The sequence below is a fragment of the Melospiza melodia genome, chromosome Z (assembly GCF_035770615.1).
Source record: "Melospiza melodia melodia isolate bMelMel2 chromosome Z, bMelMel2.pri, whole genome shotgun sequence".
Taxonomy (NCBI): domain Eukaryota; kingdom Metazoa; phylum Chordata; class Aves; order Passeriformes; family Passerellidae; genus Melospiza; species Melospiza melodia.
In genome coordinates this window covers 29666586-29691182 of record NC_086226.1, presented here as the reverse complement: position 1 = coordinate 29691182, position 24597 = coordinate 29666586, and the positions used below count along the sequence as shown (strand labels likewise).

The following is a 24597-nucleotide window of genomic DNA, read 5'->3' as shown; positions in this document are numbered from 1 at the left end:
CAGGTTGGGTTCTGAGAGTCTTTTGCAATTATTATTCCCAATTCCTTCAGATTTAGTACCCTGAATAATTTAGTATAATCAGCAGGGTTTTTCATGGCATTACTGTAAATCATTAATGAATACACTGAGGACAGAAAATACCAGGACTTTGTTGATTACTTTCCCAAGAAAAATTACTTTTCCCCCCCTATTTTTAATCCATAACTTGTTTTTTTATTGTCTTCTATGCACCAGCTACACAACGTGTAGAAAGAACCTGGAATACAATTATTGAGTTGGTCAAGCACAAGCAGTTGTAGACAGTTTTACGTTTAATGTCTGTGCACAGGCTGTACAAGGAGCATGCTCACCATTGATCCGACATTCTCAGGTGTTTCTGCATCCACATGCAAAATCCCAGTATATGGCAGCTCTGCTCTTCAGCTGCTCATCTCCAAAGCTGTCTGTTATCTGTCAAATAACTTATTTCCCAAGGTGGCTGTTGGATCCAGCGCTACTGTTTTACACTGCACATGTTAGTTCACACCTAGCTTTATTTGACATGAGCTATTTTCCACTGGGATCAATTTCCATAAGATTTTCAATATCATTCACTGCAGGGACCACATAAACAAGACCAAGCCAGTCCTACTTCCTTTGGTTTTTAACAGTTTGATGCCAGACTGTGCAGAGCAGTGCCTACATGACCTTGCCATCAGACTATACAGAGACCAAACTGGTGGGCTGCCACACAGCCTTCCCAATATGTCAGACACTCAGAACAGAAAATCCACAGGTGTCTCTGACACATACAGGTGAAGCCTCTAGAGGTAATATTCTGAGGAAAATTGATCCAGGCCCTCTCAGGGACACACCAGACCAGCTCCATAAGGTGTGAATATGATTGTCAGACAGGTTTCTTCAAATGGCCTAGGGACGGGTTCTCCTTGCAGTGTTAGGCAGTGGTGTAAACAAAAGTATCTCTGAACCTGACACAGAAATAGGCAGAGAGGATGGGACATTCTTTGCCTGCTCTCTACACATTTCTTGACACAGCTTCTGCTAGTATGACAGCACAAATCACACTCACTGTCAGCTGAGTGGTTCATTGGGGTTCCTTGGCTGAGTGTACTTTATGCTGCTAAATTACAGAATGTTGAGCAGAAAAACTGGAAATAATGTATCAAACCTTGTGGATTTTATACATTATCTTTTAAGTGTCCTAAACATAGTTTAACGAGCATTTGTGCACAAACACACAGTTTGAGAAGAAGTAGCCCCAAAAAATTTCAGCAATCCAGGCTAGGGAATCATAGTTTTTATAAGAGGACAAGATGTGAGTTGCAAGCACGTGCAGGTAGATCACATAATCCTGTGTGCAAAACATGCTTGTTAGCTGTTATCTGAATATGTCAGCAGGGAAGATGGAAACAATATAGAAGGAGACTTGAAGATAATAAAAGCAGAAGGGTGTGAAGTGATTGTGCTCTTCAGATCAGCCTTTTAAGTTTCTGTGCAAGATTGACGATTTTGTAATCCTGCTTTTTATGAGGTGTTGAATGAATGCTTAAGAAGACAGCACTTATCAGTGCTCATCAAAGTTTAAAAAGAACTGTTTGTACTAGCAGTCTGAAGATACCGGGTCTAACCAGGTTAGAGACAGTCAAGTATTAAAGATGAAAACACTGTGAAAGACATATATCAGGTTGCACTGCAGCAGGCCATAGTTTACATGTGTGTGCTAGAGTACAGACCTTGTTACATGCTTTTACTGCATATCTTTGATGAAGAAGGAAATGTACATAATAGGTAAGACAAAGAAAAAAAATCTAGCATTAAATATTGAGAAGTGGGTCACCTAGCATTGTAACAAGAATAATACAGTTATTGAATGGTGTCTTTTTGAGTGGTTGCCATTTAGGATGCATTAAGCACACAAAATTATTAATGTCAGAGAAAGAAAAGCAATTAATGGATAAAAGAGTAAACTGGTGATCAGAGGTCATCATGTTTTTTTCAGCTGCTAAACTGCTGGCCTTAATATCTTCTCATATAGTAACAATATGCAATTAATTTATCTTTCTTTACTCCGAGACTGTTGAACAACAAGTTTTATAACAATTGCGTCTTTCAATAAATACTTTGTTTGAAAAAGTTTAGAGAGTGGTTTACTTGCAAAGTACCAACTAGGTTATAAGTTACTCAAAATCACCCATCAAATCGTATACAACATTGTCCCAAACTATATAAATATAAGTATTAAGGTCAGAGGCCTGCCTTTTATTTGATCATATCCAGATTGGCTAAGAAAAAAAATTCTGGAGAAAAAAAAAAGCCAGGAGGGACAAAAAACAGCTGTAAATTTTAAGGAATTTTTAGATACAGTGAAATACTGTTTGCATTGATTTTCTAAATACTGATTACCCATACCATAGAGCTGCCCTAGTGTACACTTCCCAGATATTCATTCTGTTCCCAGAGTCCTTATAAAGTTTCCTTGCAAAAGTGATTATTATGATCAAGTAACATTAGGAATATTTGTGGCATTGCAGAAGAAAACTACTGAAAGTGTTGATGAGTAACTACCACCAAATATAATTATGTGAAAAATAATGATCATTACAACTGTCCAGGGGTAATCTTTCATTATAGACATGTGGGTCCCGTATTTTAAAATATCATGGATTCCTTTTTCCCGTGTGAGGCAAAGACAGACATAAAACATTAGAACCAACAACTAATTGATGTTGTGGATTAGTGTGTTTGGCAGCTTTCTGATTTGCAGGGAAAACACTAAAACATCATGTTTTTCCCAGAGAAACATAGCAGTAGCAGAATACTGCTAGAAACTGCTCGTAGTCGTGGTATTTTAAAGAGGAGCCTGTAGAATTCTGCGACTTTTTTTTCTGTTTCCCCCCATTACTAAGTTATTATGCCCATAGAGATTCAGGAGAAGATCCTACCTGCCACAGGCAGTGCAGTGCACACTTCTAAGCTTTGTGATAGCTATGCAGGTAGTTATGCTTCTGTCTCCTACATTCCACAATAAGGTAAGTTTTGAGATGGGGAAATAACAGACCATATTTTTCCAGTCCTGTTTGCTTGCACAGAGGGAAGTCAAGATCCATCCTAAAGAAAAGCGAGGTCCAGAATGAAACAAAACTGATGAAAGAGAACTATTGTCCCATTTAGCTGTTGTTCTAGCAGCCTTAGCTAGAGCAACAGCCACAGTATGTGTCAGACAGTCCTAGCAGCAGACAACAAACTTGTCATTTGGATAAAGATTGTTGGTAGACAAATTGCAGAGGACTTCTGCAGCACGCTGGGTTTCCTTTCCCATAACGCCTATACAATGCCTCATAAGAGTTTTTTCATCTGTTTGTACTCTGACTGCTTTAGCACCCTGGCTCACTTCCATCTGCTCATATATGTCAGTGCCTAAGTACTGTTTGGCGGCATTTAATTGTCATTTGCACCCCCTTTGCAAATACAGGTATTGTATCTGCTAGCTGATTTCAGCCCATTCTCCCAGCCAATACATTCCACCCAGCTAGGAGATACTCCCTTCCCCAGGAGGGAAAGGACAGATTGCAGGTGACGTACAGATACTTCTGTCAGCTACCATGCCTTTGGACTGTTCCTTCTGCAGTGCAGCTGTCTGTTATCCCTCCATAGTCTGTTGGAATGGACATTAAATGGAATAGCCTTACCTCTATCCAGTTTCTTCCAGTTAAAGTTATTCACTTTGAATCTTATACAAGTGGTAAAATGCAGGAGGCGAATAAAGTAATCATGAATGTCAAAGATAACTTGGGATTTCACCCAGGCAGATCCATACAGCCCTCAGAAAATGTACTGATCTGTACTACTCACTTATAAGCTTTCCATTCTCCTGCATGTTTCTGTGGAGACATGGAAATTTAAGATTTGGCAGAAATCCTGAGTGCCTGGTCCTGTCTACAAAATGGAAAAATACATGGACTGCCAAGTTTCGATTAGGATTTGGATTAGGAACCAAGTTTCCTTATAAACACATGAAGTAGTCATTCTGCTCAAGTCAGTACCCATCAGGCCTTAGTTAGAACATTGGTCCAGTCTTGGGCACCTCAGTTCAAAAAAATTAGTCATCTGGAAAGACACCAAAAAGAGAGCACTAGAAGGTCCAGAAAATATATACTACCTAAAACTGACTGCAAAAACTTGGATTGTTTAGTCCTTAGGGTTTAAGGCTGATTTGTTTTCTATTGGGAGTTTTTTTTCCAAGACAAATCATTCCAATGATTTTGTTTATAGTGCTGCTCCACAAGCAATTACATTTGAAGGGTTGGTGAACTTCAGCACAGAGGCAGGAAAAAGAAGCCAGGGAGGGCTGAAACTCCTTAAGGCATCTTTGTCAAGAGATCTAATCAGATAACTGCAACCCTGCATCTAATCATGTGTACTATACTGTTGTGGTGTTTTGTTTTCCATTTTCTCTCTTGGCATATGAATCACAGCTCTTCCTTGGTTAGTATGAGTTGTCACTTATAGCTTCTCTGTCCCAAAACCAGATCAGATAATGTATTCCTACACTGTCTGTGTCTAATCTAAAAGTTACCAGATCTTGCAGTGTTGGGGTCAAGCAGGCTGAGAGGCTCAGAAATCAACATTTTCTGTCAACATTCATGCAGCTGTTTATATGTCTTCCCATCTTAGCTCAAAACACAGAGCCCAAGAAATCTGAGCTCTGGTTAACAGAACCAGAGCCAACCAGGTACTGTTGGCTCTATGTGCCAACAGTATTCAATCTCAAGAGCCTGAATTAAATCCATCTGAAGGAAGCAAACATGCTTATATTCCCTAGCACTTTACCTAAATCTGATTACACGCTTGTGTGTTTGTGATGAAAGTGACAGACATGGTGTCCTTGAGGGAACATCTGAACTCATCATAACTGATAAGATAGATGTGTCCTCAAAGTCACTTCCAGCATTTCCCTTGCTTCAGTTTAACCTGTCTAGCTTTGGAAACTTAATAGAGGGAGTGGTGGTGTTTAGAACTGTCCTTTGAAGTTGACTGTCTTCACTGACCAGAGAGAAAAATGTAGGCTAACTGTGATTCTGAATTAATTGTTTCTGTTACATTGCAGGATGTATACTAGCTAAACTGATTCCTACCAATTTTGTAGCTAAACCTATACTCCTCCTTTGCTAACTGACGGCTCTCATTATCAATCACTAAGAGGTTCTCTCATCCCAGGTGGCACCCTTCATCTGCTTGGTTACAGAGAAACATTGATTGACTCATCCGTGCTCTGCTCTGAAATTAAAGCCATAAAAGCAGTAAAAGATGAAAAGGAAGTTGGTACAGACTGTGTGAATCTGAGAACGGGCTCTAATAATTAGTCTTTAATGTGATTTTTGTGCACTGTGGACATGTCACATCTTATGCTGATACTATGGTGATGCAGGAAGGCTCAGAGGTTTTGTTACCATAATCTTCCATACGTTTAGATACGTATCTCAGGCTTATCCAAAAGTATTAGATGTGGGCATTGGATAGAAAAGTTCATGGAACATTAGTATTTTGGTTATAGTTGATTTAAAGATGACATATTAGCAGATTGTTTTGTGGTCTTTCAGTACATTAACTTCTGATTTAGAGTAGGAATGATGGCAGTCTCAAAAAAAAAGTATCAAATATTATTAAAATCCAGAATCAAGTCTTAAAAACAGAACTGGTTTAACTTCAAATAAACTTAATTTTTAAGTCAAAGCTTAGGTTTGGTTATTATTCAGGTTGGTTATTATTTGAGGTTTCTGCCCATAACTGTGGCACTGTGGGTTGTGTGCCTTGTATCTTAAGCTCCCTTACAAATTCAAGCACAAAGTCTGTAAGGTTGCCTTTCAGTGGAACTACTTTTGTTAATTGAAAAAGTTTTCAAAGGCAAGGCTTGCTTGCCATCTTCAGTTTTCTATGTATTTTTTTATTTATTAACCCATCATATTTCTTTTTCTGTTATCACAAAATACAGGTAAATATAAGAATATCAGTATAATTTGTCATTTGGGGATATTTTCAGCTTGCAGGTGTACTTGGTGAAACAGAGTGGAAACAGAGGCAGTGTCCTCATATACCTTAGTACTTGACCCTTCCATGACTACATCCAACAAATCTATTTGCTTCAAACCCCTTTTTTTCAAACCACCTACTAAGAACAGCTTTTTGGACTACCATGTAGTTCAACATTGTGCCTGAACACCAACTTGTTTTGACTTAAGCCAGTGGCAGACAAAGGCACCTCTTCAGAGAAACTCCCAGTTGTGGCACAAAAGCCAAAGTTCTGAAAAGTCAGTTTAGTGTCACCTGCAGTCACACCGAGCCCTGTCTTCTCCAGCTACCTGCCAAGAGCTGCAGCCTCCTTCATGGGCCCAACAGCTTCTTGTCACCATTTGGGAAAATAAAAGGTTTCACAAGCTCTCAGTCATCATCCCATCCTGTCCAGCTCACCTCACTCTTCATCTACAATACTTTTGCAGACAGAAGAAAACTCAAAGTGGGGAGGAGAGATTGTTTGTGGATTGCTGCACGTACGGGATAATCTTTGAAAGGTGTAGGAAGATGAATGGTGGTTCCGTTCTTCTGCATAGATAGGACTGCAACTAGTGATGGAGATGTTCTAAATGTGTTTATAAGAACTCCTTACACAAATGATACAACTACAGGAAAATTACCACTGTCTCACACTGCAAAGAAGTTGAATTTGGCCCCAGAATCAAGCGTTTCTCGTGGCAGACCTGTCTACACCCACTGCACTTCTGCCTTGACAACAGATCTGATATTCTGTCAAATGCCCTTCCTAAGAATTGATTGACATAATTTCATTCCATTTCTAGGATATTATGCATTTTTGGCTTCATATTTATCAGCATTTTTATAAAATATAGGACATTTTTAATTAACATAAAACCAAGGAAGTGCAATTTTCGCTTGTAGTTTTTACAGACCCTCTGTGCAAAGCAAGAAGACAAACAGGTTTCTGTTGCCTTGTAATATGTATAATGATCACTTTTATAAAGTATAAAAATACAGTTTATTTAAGGTAAATACATTTGGGTTCTATTGGGAATATGTTTAAAGCCTTTGGGACCTGTAAAGAGAGTGCATGCACAGCTACAGGGCACATCTCATCTTGATATTTGAAATCTTTCTAATTATAATTGGAAATTATTTGGGTATTGAAAGCTATGCTTTTACAGTGAATGTGGTCAATGGGGATTAGTTGTAATTGTTGGGTTTTACAAAGTTATGGCTGTGAAACAACAGTGTGCTATCTGGTTTAAAGCAATAATAGAGGCCAGAACATTTTGATTTATTTTTAGGTAATTCATTTTCATTTCCAAGTTCCTAAGAAGCATGAAATCAGAATAAGTAACTCCTAAGACTTTTACCCCAATAACATTAATTTTTTGTACTGCTTATTATCAAGAATAATTGCAAGTCACATTATATCATGGAAATTATTTACCTTAGAGATCTTCTTGGACCTAAGTCTTAAGGCATGGAAATACCTAAGCCCAAGCAATGGTGTAATATCAGATACAAGAAGCATGCAAGGAAGCATATTGAAATGCCTTTTTTGTTTCAGTTTTAGAGAAGAGAAAAAAGAGTTCCAATGAAAGGTTACATTGTTGGGAATAGAATAAGAAAATAAAAAATAAATAAAAAAGAAAGGGATGGGGAAAGGGGGAAACACTGTAGTTTTAAGCTTCATACTGTATATCGCAATTTCCTTTTAAAATATATTCCTGCTGAATTTAATAGCACTTCAAGAATAATAAAATGCATATTTTCACCCTTACATCAAATGCATTTTACTTCTTTTTATTCTAATTAAATTATTTCAAAGTTCTAGAAAGTTCTTAGGCTTTTTTGCAGATTCATGTCAGATGAGTAGGTGATTTGTCTACAGCAGATTTGTCTATATCACTGAAACCAATAAAAGATTCCTACTCCCTTCAAAAGATTTCTATCAAATTAAAGATTCTTCTCTTGGGAAGATCTGTAAATACAGTGAATAATTTGCAATCCAGACAAAATCTAGCTGGTAACAGTGCTTGTAACTAGCAGGTAACTCTTGGGGGACTACAGAGAGTAGCAAAGTATCAAAGTATCAAGTTAAGTCTGTATTGCCCAAGGGTTAACAGATCAAGATTAAATTGATCTGAAAGAAAAACATCCATTAAATATCTACTTCTCCCAAATGAAATACTGTAGAGGATAGAAAATGCAAAATTGTCAACACAAAATATACCTTTTTAAGCTTTCAGGTGCACAGAACACACTCAGTGAGCATAAATCCAGGATCACTAGTGATGATATTATCAACCTGACAATAATTTGGAACAATTCTTCTATGTTTGGCTACAACTAAATAGCTTAACCAGCTAAAAGGAAGCTAGTTGTTTTGAATATAATAAATGTAGTAACATTTCTCCTCATGAACCTCCTTACAGTTGCTCCACCAGGAACATAATGGAGTGTGAAACTGCAAACAAACTTTACCAGAAAAAGCAGACTATATTTTCATTAATTGTACTTGTGTTATTTTTATTTAAGTATTTTACCGGAAAGCAGTGATGTCCATCATTCAAGTGCAAGACACTTAAAATGGGTTAATTCTGTACAAGTTTCTTATTTAGGCACTGCTCTCCTTCAGCTCTTGGTGAAATAGTTAATGAAACAGACTAATATGTTATTGTTACAATGATAGTATAGCCAAATCCAAATCAGTTTAATCCCTTTCAACATGAAAATTTATAATGGCACATGTTATGCCAGTATTTTTCTTGCTTCTTTGTTTGTGTTTTGGTTTGGTTTGGTTTTTTGTCATGGTACTGGTGATAGAAATGGACCCAGACACAGTTCAGAATACAATTCTTTAGAAAGAATTAGGTGAATTCTTCTCATCAGTTTTGGCAAGAAAAAAGCATCACTCATGTTGTTGTAGCAGTGTTTGCATCAGATTCTTGCCCTCTATTAGTTTGCTATCCAGAAGGTAGTCCATTTTACTCTGATTTTGAGCGCAATTACTTTAGCAGATGTCCTGTGGGAGAGCTGCTCAGTCCTCTGTAACAATGCTCTCTCAGAAGATCAAGAAAGCAACTTTGGCTTTTCTTTGCTGTGAAAATGAACAACATTTTAAGAATAATACGGATTAGAGCCCTGCAAACATGGACTCACTGACCTGCCTCTATCAATGGCATGGCCCTGGTAAATGTAAGCTACCACAACCTAACCAAGGAGGACAGTTTTGGCCCTCCTGTAATTTCCCTATTGGTACACCCTAAGTGTGCCACACTGAGTTAGCCAGGATATTGATCTAACTATTGCTACATAGATGTCAGGAGAGCAGGAGAAATTTTGGAGCCAGGCATGCAGTTTCCTACTCCCAAATCAGTATGTTCCTGGGCAGAAAACAGAGATGAAAAGATGTATCTCCCATTACAGGTCCCTTGAAGCATCCAATGTCCCAGAAAGAGACTGTTTTAAAGCCAGGGTGTGGGGGAAGAATAATATTTATTACAAACAGCAAAATGTTTCTGCTATCTGGTAGACAAAGATAGTGTGGCCATTAGTGTTGGTTTTACTATTTCCCATATTGTCAACACACTTGCCAAAAGTGAATTTATCAGCTCAGTGCAAACAAGAGATTTAGTTTATCTAAGTGTTCTACAAGGAAAAAATTGTTTACCCAGGGTTTTAAAGATTGGGGAAAATCCAATATTCTATTGACATATGCTATATATTTAATTTGATGCTGCGATTCAGTGTCTCTTCTGATAAATTATAGTAAAATCTTTGCTAGGAAGAATGAAGTTGTTTCAGTATCTATGGGTTGTAAAATGTGGGGTTAGGAATCATGTTAATTGAAAAAACATTTGTGTATATTCTTGCAGTGACTTAAAAAATACTTCTGCTGAGTTTTTTGGTCAGTTGGTCCTAAATATTACAAGTCTTGTATTTTTCAGGTTTATTGTCTTTTCTACAGAAAGAAAATCCTGTAACAAAGTGATTAAATAGCTCAATTTATATTTTTTAGGCATATTGGAGATAACATCTGTAGAAATTGGAGTTGTGGCAGTTAAGTCTATTAAGAGCAACTACTATTTAGCCATGAACAAAAAAGGAAAAGTCTACGGCTCTGTAAGTACCTTTTCACATTCCAGATGGATTTCAGGAGTCAGCCCAGTTCCCTGTCTTGCCTATTGAAACACTGCTTGTCTGTGTATTGCTACTAAATAGAGCTGAAATGAGCTGTTTATCAAAATTTCATCCTCTGATAAACCAGGATCACCCCTCTCCACAAGCTTCCTGTTGTTTGCTAAGCTCATGTCATACCAACATAGCTGCTGGGATTTATCATGCTTACTGCCTCAGTCATATTGCTTATTAAGAAGTGTTCAGTAGACAGGGTCTCACAAAATGTAATATTTAAGACTTGTTTTCCTTGGTTTTTTCTACAGTGCAATCACACTTAGCAGAAATTTGAGGGTGGGGAGAGAGGAATAAAGGTGCCTGAAATCATTGAGCTGATGGAGTGAACACCCCAAATCATTAAATTAAAACTTTGAAGAAGATTCCTAGAGTAGCAGGCTTTAAATTGAGTATATTGACTAATGAGTAAGATTATGGACAGTACAGTGAGATATGAACTGAAATATCAGGAGCCGAGATTTATCTGAGCAGAATTCAGGTAACACTTGAAAGTTGTCCATATACACTTAATTTGTATTTGTGTAATTTTGGGATTACAGATACTTTCAGGGGAAAAAATATCCAAACACCAAATCCCAAAAGTAATCAACCAAACAAAAACAAACCAACTCAAGGAAACTCAGAAACTATCCAATTTTTTATATAAAGTGGTATGATCTATAAATCTAACAATTAAACTCAAATATATCCTCACACATCCCCATGATTACAGAAACACCAGGTTGTTCTGGTATTACATCTGGTTTGGTTTGCAGTTTTGCAGTGTTGTTCCAGTTCCTGGAAAGGTTATGAGCCATTCTGCAGGTTGCTTAATGTTCAGATCATCCTTATGCTTTATAGAAAGGATGTCACATACAGGGACTGAGTTTATGGTTGAGCAATGTAGCTAGGCCACTTATTTCTGCTGAAAACAATGAAGTAATGGTAATCTCAAGTGAGACTCAAAGGATCTCTAGTCATTTGGTTCTCTTTCTTAAGAAGAGAGTGTGTTTAGTTCATACAAGCTATATACAGTGTCCTCTCTCACCTACACTGTGGCTAGTCCCTCCTGGTTCAATAACGTACTGCTGGTTTTCTAAACTCTGTGACAGTTTCAAAGAATCACATTAAGGAGAGACAAGAACAAGACATTTTTCTTATATTCCTGTAAATGTAGATTTAATTTCTAGATTTATACTTGTCAGAAATACAGGATGATCAGTGCTTATTGAGAGAGGAAACTGTGTACTGAGTTACTCAATACAGTCATTGATCGTGGGTATGCTTCTGATGTAGGTGAGGGTTTTAGCATAAATCACCATGTTCAGTCCACACATCTCAGTGGTGCACCTCAGCCATTTGTGATGGTCCATCCCAAAGCCCAAGACAGACTCTCTAACCCCAGTTGTTAGCCTTGCCTGGTTGGTGAGAGTCTGTTTAGAGTCTGTCCCAACACTATATATGTACAAAAGACATCGAAGCAGCTTTCATGTACCATAGATGGAAATTGCTGCCATAAGATTCAGTAATTCATAGTGTATTAGAAATAGCGTTGACAGGAAGATACGAATGTGGGAAGGCTTTTTTTTTAATTCCAGCTGAGATAATTTTTCAATATTCACATCATAAAATCACAATATAATGATTTATCAAAACCTCTTCCATAATACTTTAGCAATTTCAAGAATGCTTCTGTTACTATTTTTCCAGTAATCCCAGGACTTGCAGTTAGCCTCATATTACTGCAGTGTGGCAGCTTGCAGATGGATATGAATACCAAAACCAGAACCAATAAAAATTCTAAAAACACCCTTGAGCACGTGCACAATAGACATTGGTGCAGACTTACGCTGAAATTTGTTTTAAATGAGTAAAGCAGTCCTGTGTAGCACTCAGACCCCTGCCAGTAAGACTTCAGAAGCACATCAAAACATCATATTTTCTGTTATCTAAGAATAGAAGTACAAGTTGAACTTGAGTACAATTCTGCATCTAAGAAAACAAGCAAAGCTCTTTATATATTAATCAAATACTTTTCCATTTGACTGATTTTGGTTAAAATGAGGGGGGAAAGAGTCACTCTTAGATTTCTTCAACAAATTTAGCTTCTTTAAGTTTCTTTAACAAATTGGCAGATAGGAGAAGTTACTGTGGTTTAGGACTGTGATTGATGAGCACCTCCCTTTTTAATACCTTGATGCCAGAGGTGACATATTGCAGAAAACAACTGGTAAATTATCTATATGGTGGCTTTGTGGTGAAGGCAGTGCCAATAGTGGTCTTGTAAAGAGTCTTGCCTTGATAGTGTCTTCCTCGCTGATCATTGTTCAAATAACTACTAATCCTGAAATTAAAGAACACTTTGGGAGCCAAATTTAATTTGAATGTATGCAATTCCATCAAGCAAGTCTTCAATAGTTGTAGAAGCAACCAAGGGAAACAAACTGTTCACACAAAATTCTCACTGGATCAAAGCCCTTATCATTAACTAGTATAAAAATTCTAATTTAAATTAATAGGTATGGGAAATATATTTAACTTGATTTAATTGACATGAAACTTGATTTATTATTCAGACTTATTTCTTGTCTTGTTCATGATCACATTAAAAATAGTACATGTAGTTAGTACATCATACTCTGAGATTCTGACCTGCTTCTCCCTGACCTGTGCAATGACATAATATTTTCTGAAATGCAGGAACAACAAAATGCTGATTTTTCATTCTAATTTAATTATGTTTCAAACACCCCAGTTTTAAAAGCCTTCTAAATGTAATATAAGTAGTTTGTTAAAATTGGATGGCTTTATATATACTTGTTTATGAAAAGAACTATTCCTAACTTCTCTATAGAACAGTGCATCTACGTAAAATTACATTTAACAGTATTAAAAATAAGTAGGCTCCCCTATGTTCTTCCACAAGCTTGTATTTTTGATTCATTTTAACAGCCTGACAACTATTTTCAACTCCTTTGAAAATAGAAAATCTTAATCCCTGGTACCATACATAAAATTACTTCCAACCTTGTTTAGTCAATAAGATATGGGATCATACATGATTCCTTTTTAGGCTAAGCTTTTTGTCAGGTCAGCCAAGTGATAGGCCTCACACCAATTGTGATAGCAGCATAACAGTGATTTACACCTATCCAAAAAAAAGCCCTTTTTCATCACCAGAGTGGTTCAAAGATTCTTACTTTAAATAAGGAATAGTCCTATACCATCAATATTTGTTTAATGTATGGTATCAATAATTTCATTCAAGATATTTAAGAGTTATATTTGTTAGAAATGAAATGTGATTTATGATTCCAAGATTGCTTCTTTATGCTTTTGAGTTTATGAATGAGAACTTGATTTAATATTCTTGCCATATTCCAACACAGAGAAGCTGATTTTCAGTTCTTAATTAATGAAATCATTTAACTGCTATATTTATGCATTGAATTATTAATTATATCCTTTTTTAATTTCACTTTTTGCAGTCTAACTGATGATGCTTTATATGCCATGAAACTTTTATTTAAATACACTGTGGAATCCTAAAAGAGTGTCACATACAAAAGACTACAATCTTTTGAAACATTTTTAAAAAGTATTTTCTTTCAGTATGCTGAAATATTATGTTTGTTCTGAATCTGTGGGTTTTTTCTTCTTTTAACAGAAGGAGTTTAATAGCGATTGCAAATTGAAGGAAAGAATAGAAGAAAATGGATATAACACATATGCGTCCTTAAATTGGAAGCACAATGGAAGGCAAATGTTTGTGGCCCTGAATGGGAGGGGAACCACGAAGAGAGGACAGAAAACAAGAAGGAAAAACACTTCAGCTCACTTTCTTCCTATGGTAGTCATGTCGTAGATGAACAAACTTTTTTTGACGCAGTTGAACCAAAGGCTGTTGTGTCAAGAATATTTGGTAATTCTCTTAAAAGGTAGATGCGGAGAAGTAGCACAGACATCTGCATGTTTGAAATGAGAGCAGGGGAAGCCTTTGAAGGTTTTGTACTTATTGCTGGCACATGAAATACCTTTATTTAGTTCGTTGTCATATCTTATAATCAAAATGAAGCTGGATCAAAGGGGATGGAATTTATTGCCAGTGTGAACTTTTTTTTTTTTTTAATCACTGCAACAGACCTTGATGGACATAGGACAATCTGTTGCGTGATCTTCATGGGGAATGCTATTTATGGAATACTAACTCTTATCAAAGTCCTTAATTGCTCATTCAAGCCTAATGATTCAATGAACAGTTAGACACACAAGCATTTACTGGAAGCACTTGGGTCATATGCACAAATAATGACATTTCTGGAGAAGCCTTGTGGACAAATGGATAGGATAAGCAAAGTAGTGTATAACTGTTCTAACAAAATGAATAGTATGGTTTGCTTGTATGTCCTAAATTCATTTCTCTTTATTTCTCTCTAAGTTATTTATTTAATAGGATGTTAAATATCTTTTTTATTTGAAATGTTTCCTCATTTGCTTCTTTCTTATCCCTTTTTCTTAGTACTTCACAGAGAGGTTGATAGATTAAAATGTCAGAACCTCAGAATTACTCAGAGAATTAGACAAGGCTTTAAAGGGAAAATTTAGAGTGTATACTCCATTTTTTCATAAACTGTCTTGCACTTAAGCATAAGACCAAACAAGCAGTGCTTGGATTTATGGTATTGGGTGTCTTTATATTGCAGAAATTTTTGTACTTATCAGCACTCAAGAAAAACCTTCAAGAAATACTTTGTTCAAAGGGTCTTTCTGCTATTTTGAAGTTGAGAAAAGGAGCCACATCTGTACTTGGGTGTCAATGCATCTGTGTGTATATTCACCTGACTTTAATTTCAGTTTGGAGCTAGGATCTAACACACTGCTATCAGTGTGATATTCTGCAGCACACATTGGGCTGGAACCCTGCTGTGGTCAGCCCTGTTAAAATCACTGAGACTGCGAGCATTGAAGTAAAACAGTAGTGTGTAATTCCTAAGTGTAACATTTGGCCACTGAAAGGCAAGCAAGAAGGCAACGCAGTCCTGCATACCTTACTCAATTGATACTTATTCAACCCATTTGCCTTTGGTACCAGCTTGAAGAACCACAGGCATATAGTGGGAGTGGTATCTAGCTAAGGGCTGCAAGACCAAAATCACCCTCGTGCGATCCAAATCATGCTCATGCGTTTTTCAGAGATGATTACTCATGTGTATATTATATATGAGAGCCAACTGAAAAGCTGTGCTGGTTTCCAGCTTTAGCATGCCTTTCACAACCATCACAGTAACTGAAGGCTCAAAATACATAATATCCAGCACAATTTTATGAAGTGTTACTCATCCCATGGCTTAACTTGAGCAACCGCAGTATAATAAAGTTAAGCATAATATGAAGTCTGTTCAATTAAAGGTACATAAGGTTTGTTTTATATTTTGCTTTACTCAGTAATTTTAGAGAGCTCTGGATAGCTCACCAGTGTAACCATATTGAGATTCATTTTGTTAGAGCAGATAAATAGAAAACAGTACATCAAACAATTTGTACCACTGTCTTCACATTGTATTCCACTAAATAAATAAATAAGCCTTTGCAGTGTCTTTAGTAAGAAACAAAAGTAGTATAATATTATTTTGTTTTAAATACTTTACTGATAACTATAAGATTATATTGATGCTGCAGTTTATCTTCAATATTTCTCGTTGTGAAAAAGTTGGTTTTATTTTTATTGTTTGGAGACTGTATTTTGGTACAAAGGAGAGCCTTGCTTAATGTGTCTTTTTGAGAATGTTTAACCTCTATAAAGGCTGGTGTTGTTGGAATCTTCTATAACTTATTTAAGTCAATGTTTAACCAGCACTTCAATCTTAATCTGTTATTTAAATATTAGCTGTTTTTAAAAAAAAAAGCAAAAAAAAAGCTTTCCCATAAAATGCAAAATGGTCAGATTATATTTCCTGTCCTTAAATAAAGTCAGCTGTTTTAAAACAAGGAATTCGTTGAGAGACAACATATTTTTAGTTGATAGCTGATGTTGCATTTCATGGTAGTTTATCTCCAGTTTTCTTCTTCACAAATGACATTTTTCTAGAAAGAGAAATAAGAATTTTAGATTTTAAATGTAATTGCAACTCACAGCAAAATTTACCTACCATGATAAAAGCGAGTCTCTGTTTAAATTTGTAATCAGTAATTAAAACTGACAAGACATAATGGACCACCCATACTGAACCTTCAGTATGAGTTGGATGAATGCAGTATTGAATGACGACTTAAAGAACATTTAGGGTACAAATGAAATTCTCTTCTTACAGACTTACCTAGATGACTTGGTCAGGGGAGGATTATGCATAAATATTATCATAGTACTCAAAAGACCATGCTGCTCAAATGACAAGATCAGGAAATATCACTTTTCCAAAGTGAGCCAGGAACCATTTGTGACATGAAGAGTGGTTTCTGAAAATTAACCAAAATAAAAAACCCTTGAAGGAATCAATGATTCCTGTGTGTTTGGTATACTGTAACACCCACTATAGTGGGAGCAAACTGCAGATATTAGAGTATCCCAGGTCCTCAACCATAAGCTCTGTTTTCTGTCACCCTGAGCATAACAGTCTCCTGAGTAAAAGGAAAACAGGGGAAGGGGTTTAGAAAATAAAAGGGATACCAAAATCACTGAGCAACAATGTATAGTATGTTATATTTAAATAAAAATAATAAAATGTGGGGATTAGAGAATAAAAGTATTGTCTTTGTTTGTTTTATTAACCTAAAATTGTACTGCACAATAAAAATAAAGAAGAAAAAGATCTGTTGTATTACGGGCTCTGCTTTCATGCTGTGTACTCCCCAAACAAAAATAATTTTAACATTTCTAAGTATTTTTAATATTTTGTATGTGTGACGCCTCTATCTCCACACTAATTAACAACCAAATGTTCCAGATTCTTCCTGTATTTGAGTCCACCTAGTTTTATACAGTGGAAAAAGACAATGAATTTAGAGGAAGCTTGATTGATGAAAGAAAGAAGGGGTTTAGGAAGAAGAACATGTACTAAATATAATTTAAGCTATAAGATTCCAGCTTTGGAAGAAGAGATATGGCTCAGTTTATCATGTTAAATGAGTACTGTATCCTTTGCCTGACAGAGACAGATAAGATTGAATCAATTTATTTATTTAACTGATTGCTTCTTAAATGTTATTAAGTGAACGATATAGTGTGAGAGAAGAGTCTTGCTGATAGCCATAATTATTACATTTCTATGGTAATTTGGAGATACAGTAGGAAGGTACAGTGTCAGAACTGTTAAAGTGCTTTAGTACAAAATCAGCATAAGTTCACACTGAAAGCCACCATCAAGTAGAAGATGAATGCCTGGGCCTCAAGATTGAGGAACTCATTTATACAGAAGTTCTGGTTGGCCCTTTACTCCCCTGACTGGTGTAGTGTCTCAACCATTCTTCACAACAAAGTCATAACAGTCAACAAAGTCAAACCTGAATGTGATTACATGTATAGGTGTAGAATGTGAAGCCAATTCCTTTGACAGTCAGAAAGTGACAGCATCCGAGTTTAAGTCACCTGCAGCAATCTTTTTTTTTCTTCCCCTCCACTCTGTAACATTTAGGATTTTCCTTGGACTTTTGTCAGAGGCCTGTCACAGTTTTCCCTCACTGCAGATGAAATGCAATGAAGCATGAGGTTTCTAACGACATGTCCTACCTATACCAGATAAAAATGAAAATTCATAAGTGAAGAAAATCCAATTAAAACCCTCAGGTGGAACGTTGCAAACACAGCCATTGCTGAAACCTGCCTGTGACACACAGGACTGAATATAACAGCAGACTAGTCCTCAGCACTCATGTGCTTAGTTTAAGACTTACTTGTATTAGATTTTCCCCAAACTTATCATCTATTTTGTTATAAAGAATGTCAGTGAGATTCAGACAATCATATGAGCTTGTCCACTGCGGGTGTTTAATACTAGACACGTGGTTTTGGCCCAAGAAGTATTTGAGTTTCTTGGTGCTTTGGAAGTGTACTTTAAGGAAATATTATAAAATTTCTCCTTTCTTCTGCTAATCCCTCTGGCTACAATTCTGTGCTCACTGTTGGAGACAAAACATTTTAGAAGAAAATTTTTTTTGTCTGTAGACTGATGAAACATGGACTTCAGAGATGGCCTCCTCAGCAGAAAAAAAAAATTGTGGCATGGTTGCACTATGAAGGTTGTGGAGAGAAGTTGTCCATATCAGGACGAACACATTTTAACACCTTTGTCAGGGATGTGGACAGTGGGATCCAGGGCAGTCTCAGCAAGTTTGCTGCTGACACTGAGCTGGGTGGGGCTGTCCACACAGGGGAGGGCAGGGACGGCATCCACAGGGACCTGGACAGGCTTGAGAGGTGGGACCCTGCAAACCTCAGGGAGCTCAGCAAGGCCAAGGGCAAGGTCGTTCACATGGGCCAGGGCAATTCCAAGCAAAAGTACAGACAGGGCAGAGAATGTATCAAGACTCACCCAGGAGAAAAATACTTGGGCTTGTTTGTGGTCAAAAAGCTTAACATGACAGGACAACACCTGCTTGCAACCCAGAAAGCCAACCACATCTTGGGTTTCATCAAGAAGCCTGACCAGCAGGTCAAAGGAGCTGATTCTCCCCATTTACATTGCTCTATGAGACCCCACCCCTGGAATACTCTGTACAGATCTGGAGTCTACAACACAAGAAATATGTGGTCGTGTTGGAACAAATCCAGAGGACAGCCATTAAACTGATCACAAAGATGAAAGACCCCTTCTGTGGTGACAAGATGAGAGAGCTGGGGCTGTTCAGCCTGGGGAAAAGAAAGCTCCAGGGAGATTTCATTGCTGCCTTCCAGTACCTGAAGGGGGCTTGCAAAAAGGCTGGAGAGAAATTTTTCACAAGGGGGAATTGTGAAAAGTTGAATTAAGTTGAAGGAAGATAGGTTTAGATAAGATATTAGAAAGAAATTTATAATCCTAAATAAGATCATCTCAAAACCCACAAATCTTATTATCATCATATGAGAGCATTTCCATATCACCATGCACATATAGTGTCATCTGATTTTGAAGTGCAACCTCAAAATTACTGAAGAAACATTAGATTAAATTGCTTCTCCAAATATATAGAGAGCAGTCATAACTGGTTGCGTTGATTTTTGATACAAGTTGAGCTGGTAGTTTTGGTAGTTTGACAAGTAAAATATCTCTATTTTAATCCAAGGTAATTTAAGAATAAAATTATCAAACTGAATTAAGGGAAATTCAAGTTAAGTTATTTGGAAAAACCGCATTAATACCAAGAGCTCCGAAGTAAGCTGATTTAGATAATTGTACAACTTACTGAGTTTTAGGCATGTAAGAGCTATCAGGAATGGTTTACATTGCTGATTCTGCCACAGACACGAGCATAAAGCAGATCTCTTCCAAAGTAACTTATAGCAATATTTTGTATGATCCAACTAAACATCCACTGAGTCTATATAAAACACAAGACAATTATCTGCAGGCATAACTTTCAGTTGCTACCAACAAGTTCAAACTCAAGACAGTAATATGTAGAGATCCTTTTAAAATTTTCCAGAGTCATACGGTTACCCAATTATGTGCAAGTGTCTTGCAACAGGAGAGAATCATTAGTATTTAAAATCTTTCTAAGTAGAAGAAATCAGAGTGACTAAAAGCAGCCAAAGAACAAGTTTTTCTGACAGAGCACACACTTACGGAAAATGTCAGCAAGCCTTTCAGTCCCATCTTACCAACCTTTGTAGAGAGATGCAATCTGGGTCTGACTCAAGCTTCCATTGCACACTGATTGCAGGAGGAAATATTGACACCAGCAGTTACAAAATGAAAAGATCGGTACCCATCTACTTTCAGCACTCTTTAACTTGCATGAAAAGCAAAAGATGATTTTCATAGATAATTACTGTATTTTTCAGTGGTTCTTGCAAGAATGACCTCACAATGAATAAAATCCTTCATTATCCCTCAAAATGCATGTCCTCCTAGTCTGAGCTGACTTATGGATATTCTTCAAGAAAATTGAGTTATTTCAGCTTTTACTAACAGCACTATAAATAAAGCTGTAAATAGAATCACAGAATCATAATATGGTTTGGGTTGGAAGAGATCTTAAAGATCAGCTATTTCCCACCCTCCCCATAATGAGAAGTGAAAATGAACACCTCCACTAGACCAGATTGCTCAATGCCCTGTTCAACTTGGCCTCATCACTTCCAGAGATGAGTCATCCACAACTTCTCTGGGTAACCTGTTCCAGTGCCTTACAATACTCATAATGAAGGATTTCTTCCACAAATTTTTCATATTTAATGTAATTTTTTTTATCTGATGGCAGCTTAATAGTTTGTAGTGCTTATTTCATGTATTTTTTCTTCTGTTAATTTTAAACAAATAGCAGACTGACCCTTCATTACATAAAGATGCCTATTTATACTGGGGACAGCTCAGCCACTTACAGTTTCTTCTTTTGACAGTCTGTACCATAATTTTAATATACACAGTGAAAAAGGGAAAATACCCAGCATTCATGGCTATTGCGTTACTGCTTGGACTCTGCAAACATGGCAAAGATTCACCATGACTAAAATACAGAGAGAAGAGGGAAAAATTATTCTTCCAGTTAATTGTAGCACCAACAGATATGGATGTATCATGAAATATAAAGTATGCTGCACATTGTAAGTGTCATATTCTTAAATTAATTCTATATTTATGTATATAGCATGTAATAAAACTTACATCCAACAGTTATAAATAACACACACAAGCACAGAGGCTTGCACCATTGGTAGTTTCCTGCTAATCTCATTCTTTTGTTTTCATTTCTTTAGCTCTGGAGGATCACCCATGTTATTCCCTCCTGTAGCTTCTACAACTCAAGTTGGAAGTTTGCTCAATCAGCAACCTTCAAAGATAATACCCATCTCTAAACTCCACAACCCTTACAACCCATCTGACAAAGTCTCGGACCTCAAAATCACTAAGGCATGTCTTATCACTTCTCTGTGTGTTTGGCAGCAGTTTGCTGTTCATAGCAAAAGTACAGATGTTAGCTACAGCTACTCCTGTTTTCAAAACTCCAGTGTTTTAGATGCCAAAACCCAAGAGTTAATACATATTAATGATCCAGTATGATTACTTATCTCTGTTTTGATATGCTGGTATATGACAGAGAGCAATAAATAAATGAATGTCATAATTGAAGTATTATTATGCATACTCCTAAGATGTATCTTAAGGAGGTAAGCCTTTTTTACTGAAGAGACAGAATTCAAGGAATGATTTATTTAAAAATAAAGATTATACAGGTCTCCATTTGGAGGATTTTGTTGTCTTCAGTCCAAAGGAAGGAACATGAACAAAACCCCTGCAGACATACTGAAGGCAGAAGCAACAATCACAGCTAATATCTCAAGACCAGTAAGTCATGTAAGACCTACCAGGAAAGCTCTCGGTGGAATCCTCTTCTTTATGGGTGGGTGAAGATAGAAAGACAATTATTGAGTGCCAAGCCCTGTAACAGAAGAAAGATTTGAGCAGCTGTGTTCTTAATACTCATAATAAAGGGACTCAGTGCAGCTGGCATCTGAGCCAAATAGCAACAGGGCATAATCCCTGATGTCACCATGATGGTATTTCAGAACACTGCACTTTTTACTCAAAAGGTTAAGGAAGGAATTAGAAGTAAATTGATATTTACCCATTTGGAATACAGTATCCAAACAAGACTTCATTATTTTAATTTAGTAAACAAAGTTAGTGAGAAAAACATAATAATTGCCTATTGTGCTTTGGAAGGAAGTACTACATGTATTCCAGAGAAGAATAACATGAACATTGGCAATGCACTGTAATGACCAACATAAATGCTCCGTGTTTTTGAGAAGTGGCAGGATCACCTATGTCAACACAGAGCTGCAGAAAGGGAGAAGTGGATACATCCAGACACACACAAAACTTTGACTGAAAATATTTTACCTCAAATTACTTCTTATTTAAGCAAATTTTTACCTCAGAAACTATAATACATGAGACTAAAAGGGATTGTGGCTACATGGTAGAGCAGTGTTTCTTAACTTAGAAGGTATGCCCTGAGTGCAGCAAGATGATATATGGAGTTTTATAAATAGGAGATCACTCCAAAAAAGTTAGTCCAGGACAAGCATCATATCAGGAAAGCAACATAAGCATTTAAATGTGACTAGATGAGGAACACAACAGGAAGACAGGAGTATTGGGAAGAATGAGTTAAATTAACATGCAGAATCTCACATCAAAGTTTCAATTTAAGTTTTGGGCAGTGTCTGAGCCTTAGGGAGAAGTTGAAATTTCTTCAAAATCAATCCTAGAAGTAAGCTGCTATTGGCTTCTAAATATTACATCAAATGTGATTTTGTTTGTTTCAAGCCCTCACAGATTGTCCACACTGTAAACATTTTCCTGGTAACATTATTGTGTTTTATGTAAATATGGAGAATTTTCTTAACTTGAGCCAGATTACATTTTAAACAAGCACCATGTAACAAGGATGGCCCTAATTAAACAGAGGACTGCTGGGAGTACTATTGCAATACATAGAAATCTTGTGCCATTTCCTGTCTTTTTTTTATTGAGCATGAAATCCACAACAGATTTCCTGCCACCTAGGTAGAACTGAACAAGACACACTCTCACTCTTACCCTGCCGTGCAAATGCATAAGCCAGCACTGGGTCTCTGCAGCAATCTGTGCTTGCCTGGGTTTGAGACAGAGCCTGTCACCATGAGACAGTTTAGCAGGCAGCATGAACAAGAGCTCAGCCACTGAACGTGGTTAGAAAATCCAGGGGCTTTCTGAGGGAAGAGATACTTCACTCAGGTAGCTGTCACCATACAAGATCACACTTCACTTTTTGGAAGAATGGCAACTTTAACCAATGGTGGAATTAGTTAATGAGGTTCAAACAGACCAAATAGGTCTGATGTAGTTGGTGTTTTGTATGATATGTTCAGGTAAGGCCCTTGCTCTGTTTTACATATTGCTTCCTAGAAAGACCAATAGGAGCAAGAGAAGTATAAAAATCAGAAACAAGTAGTTAAGTCAAGACAAAAGAGAAGAGCTGAAGCAGAAAATACAAGAAGCTGGCTGCACAGTGGGTTGGCAGACGTGGTCTTGTGCAATTATCTGTACTTTAACTTATTTTCTGCAGTGATCATCACTCCCCAGACACACCTCAGGCTGCTTCCATTGCTTGAATGAACCACTGCCTCCACACTACCACAACTGCCATGCCTTTGATCGTGAGTATTTGAACAATAGTTTTTTATACATATTCAGTTATAGAATTTTTCAGTAATTACACTTGCAAGCAAGACAATTATCTCCTTATCTTTCTTCACACATCCAAAAAACATGAAACTAGAATGGAATATCACTTTGTCTTCACAAATTTCTCTATCATGGCTGTATTTTCTCAACCAGATTGTAAGAGACTATGGCCTAATTTTGTGCTTGACTGAAGTATATCCACTTGAAAATTATCTTATCTTGACAAGAGTATTTAAAGAGAGACAAAGTCCAGTTTTGTCCCAGTCACATGCTTTATTGCAATTGTGTTTTTCTGGTTTATTGCAAATCTTGGCTTCAGCTTTCCTTTTTTTTTCACTGTAGCTAAAAGGCAGAGATAGCTAGTATTTTACTCTGTGAAGGACCAAAATCAACTCACTCCTTATGTTTCTAAATAGTAAAAATTCTTTCAGCTCATAAGGCATGTGGTTCCTCCTCTGATAAAGCTTAATTCTCTTAACTCTCTCTCTTTCTCTTTCTTGTTCTTCTTACAGTATCTCTAGTGTCTACAGTATCCTACCAGAAAGATAAAAATAAAAAATTTTTGGTTTTTTCACCCCTACTTATAATTAGAGCATGACATTAGTTCACCTTTTTCCACAGAATGTTTTTCATTATGCTAGTTTGTACAGATAAGTAAGAAATTGATATTTATGTCCAGGGCAGTGATTAAAACCCTGAATAACATCAGGCCTAATATGGAACTCCTGTATGTTCAGTTGGGTTCTTTTTTGAATACCAGTTTTTGCCAATGTGTTTTACTGCTACTTCATAATTTGGAATTTTTTTTTAACTGAATTAAGATACAATGACTAATGGAAAGTTTATAAAATATAGTATATCTACACATTACATTTATCTGTCAAACTTGTTATCCTATTAAAGAAAATCTAATTTACTTCATAAGGTCTAAATTTCCTTTGAGGTCTATTAGCTATTACAATACTTTCATTCTCTGCTTCACAAATCTTGTTGCAGAAATTGCATAATACTGACT

The 24597-nt window shown here is 36.7% G+C and overlaps 1 protein-coding gene across 1 annotated transcript in view; it reads left to right on the top strand.

Moving 5' to 3' along the window:
* The window catches only part of FGF10 (fibroblast growth factor 10), a 59772-nt gene extending 42764 nt beyond the window's left edge, over positions 1 to 17008 (top strand). The window contains exons 2-3 of the mRNA XM_063180264.1: positions 10061 to 10164; positions 13883 to 17008. Of these exons, the coding sequence (XP_063036334.1) occupies positions 10061 to 10164; positions 13883 to 14080 (302 nt within the window). The 3' untranslated portion in view covers positions 14081 to 17008. The remainder of the gene's footprint in view (positions 1 to 10060; positions 10165 to 13882) is intronic.
* Positions 17009 to 24597: the final 7589 nt, after the last annotated feature.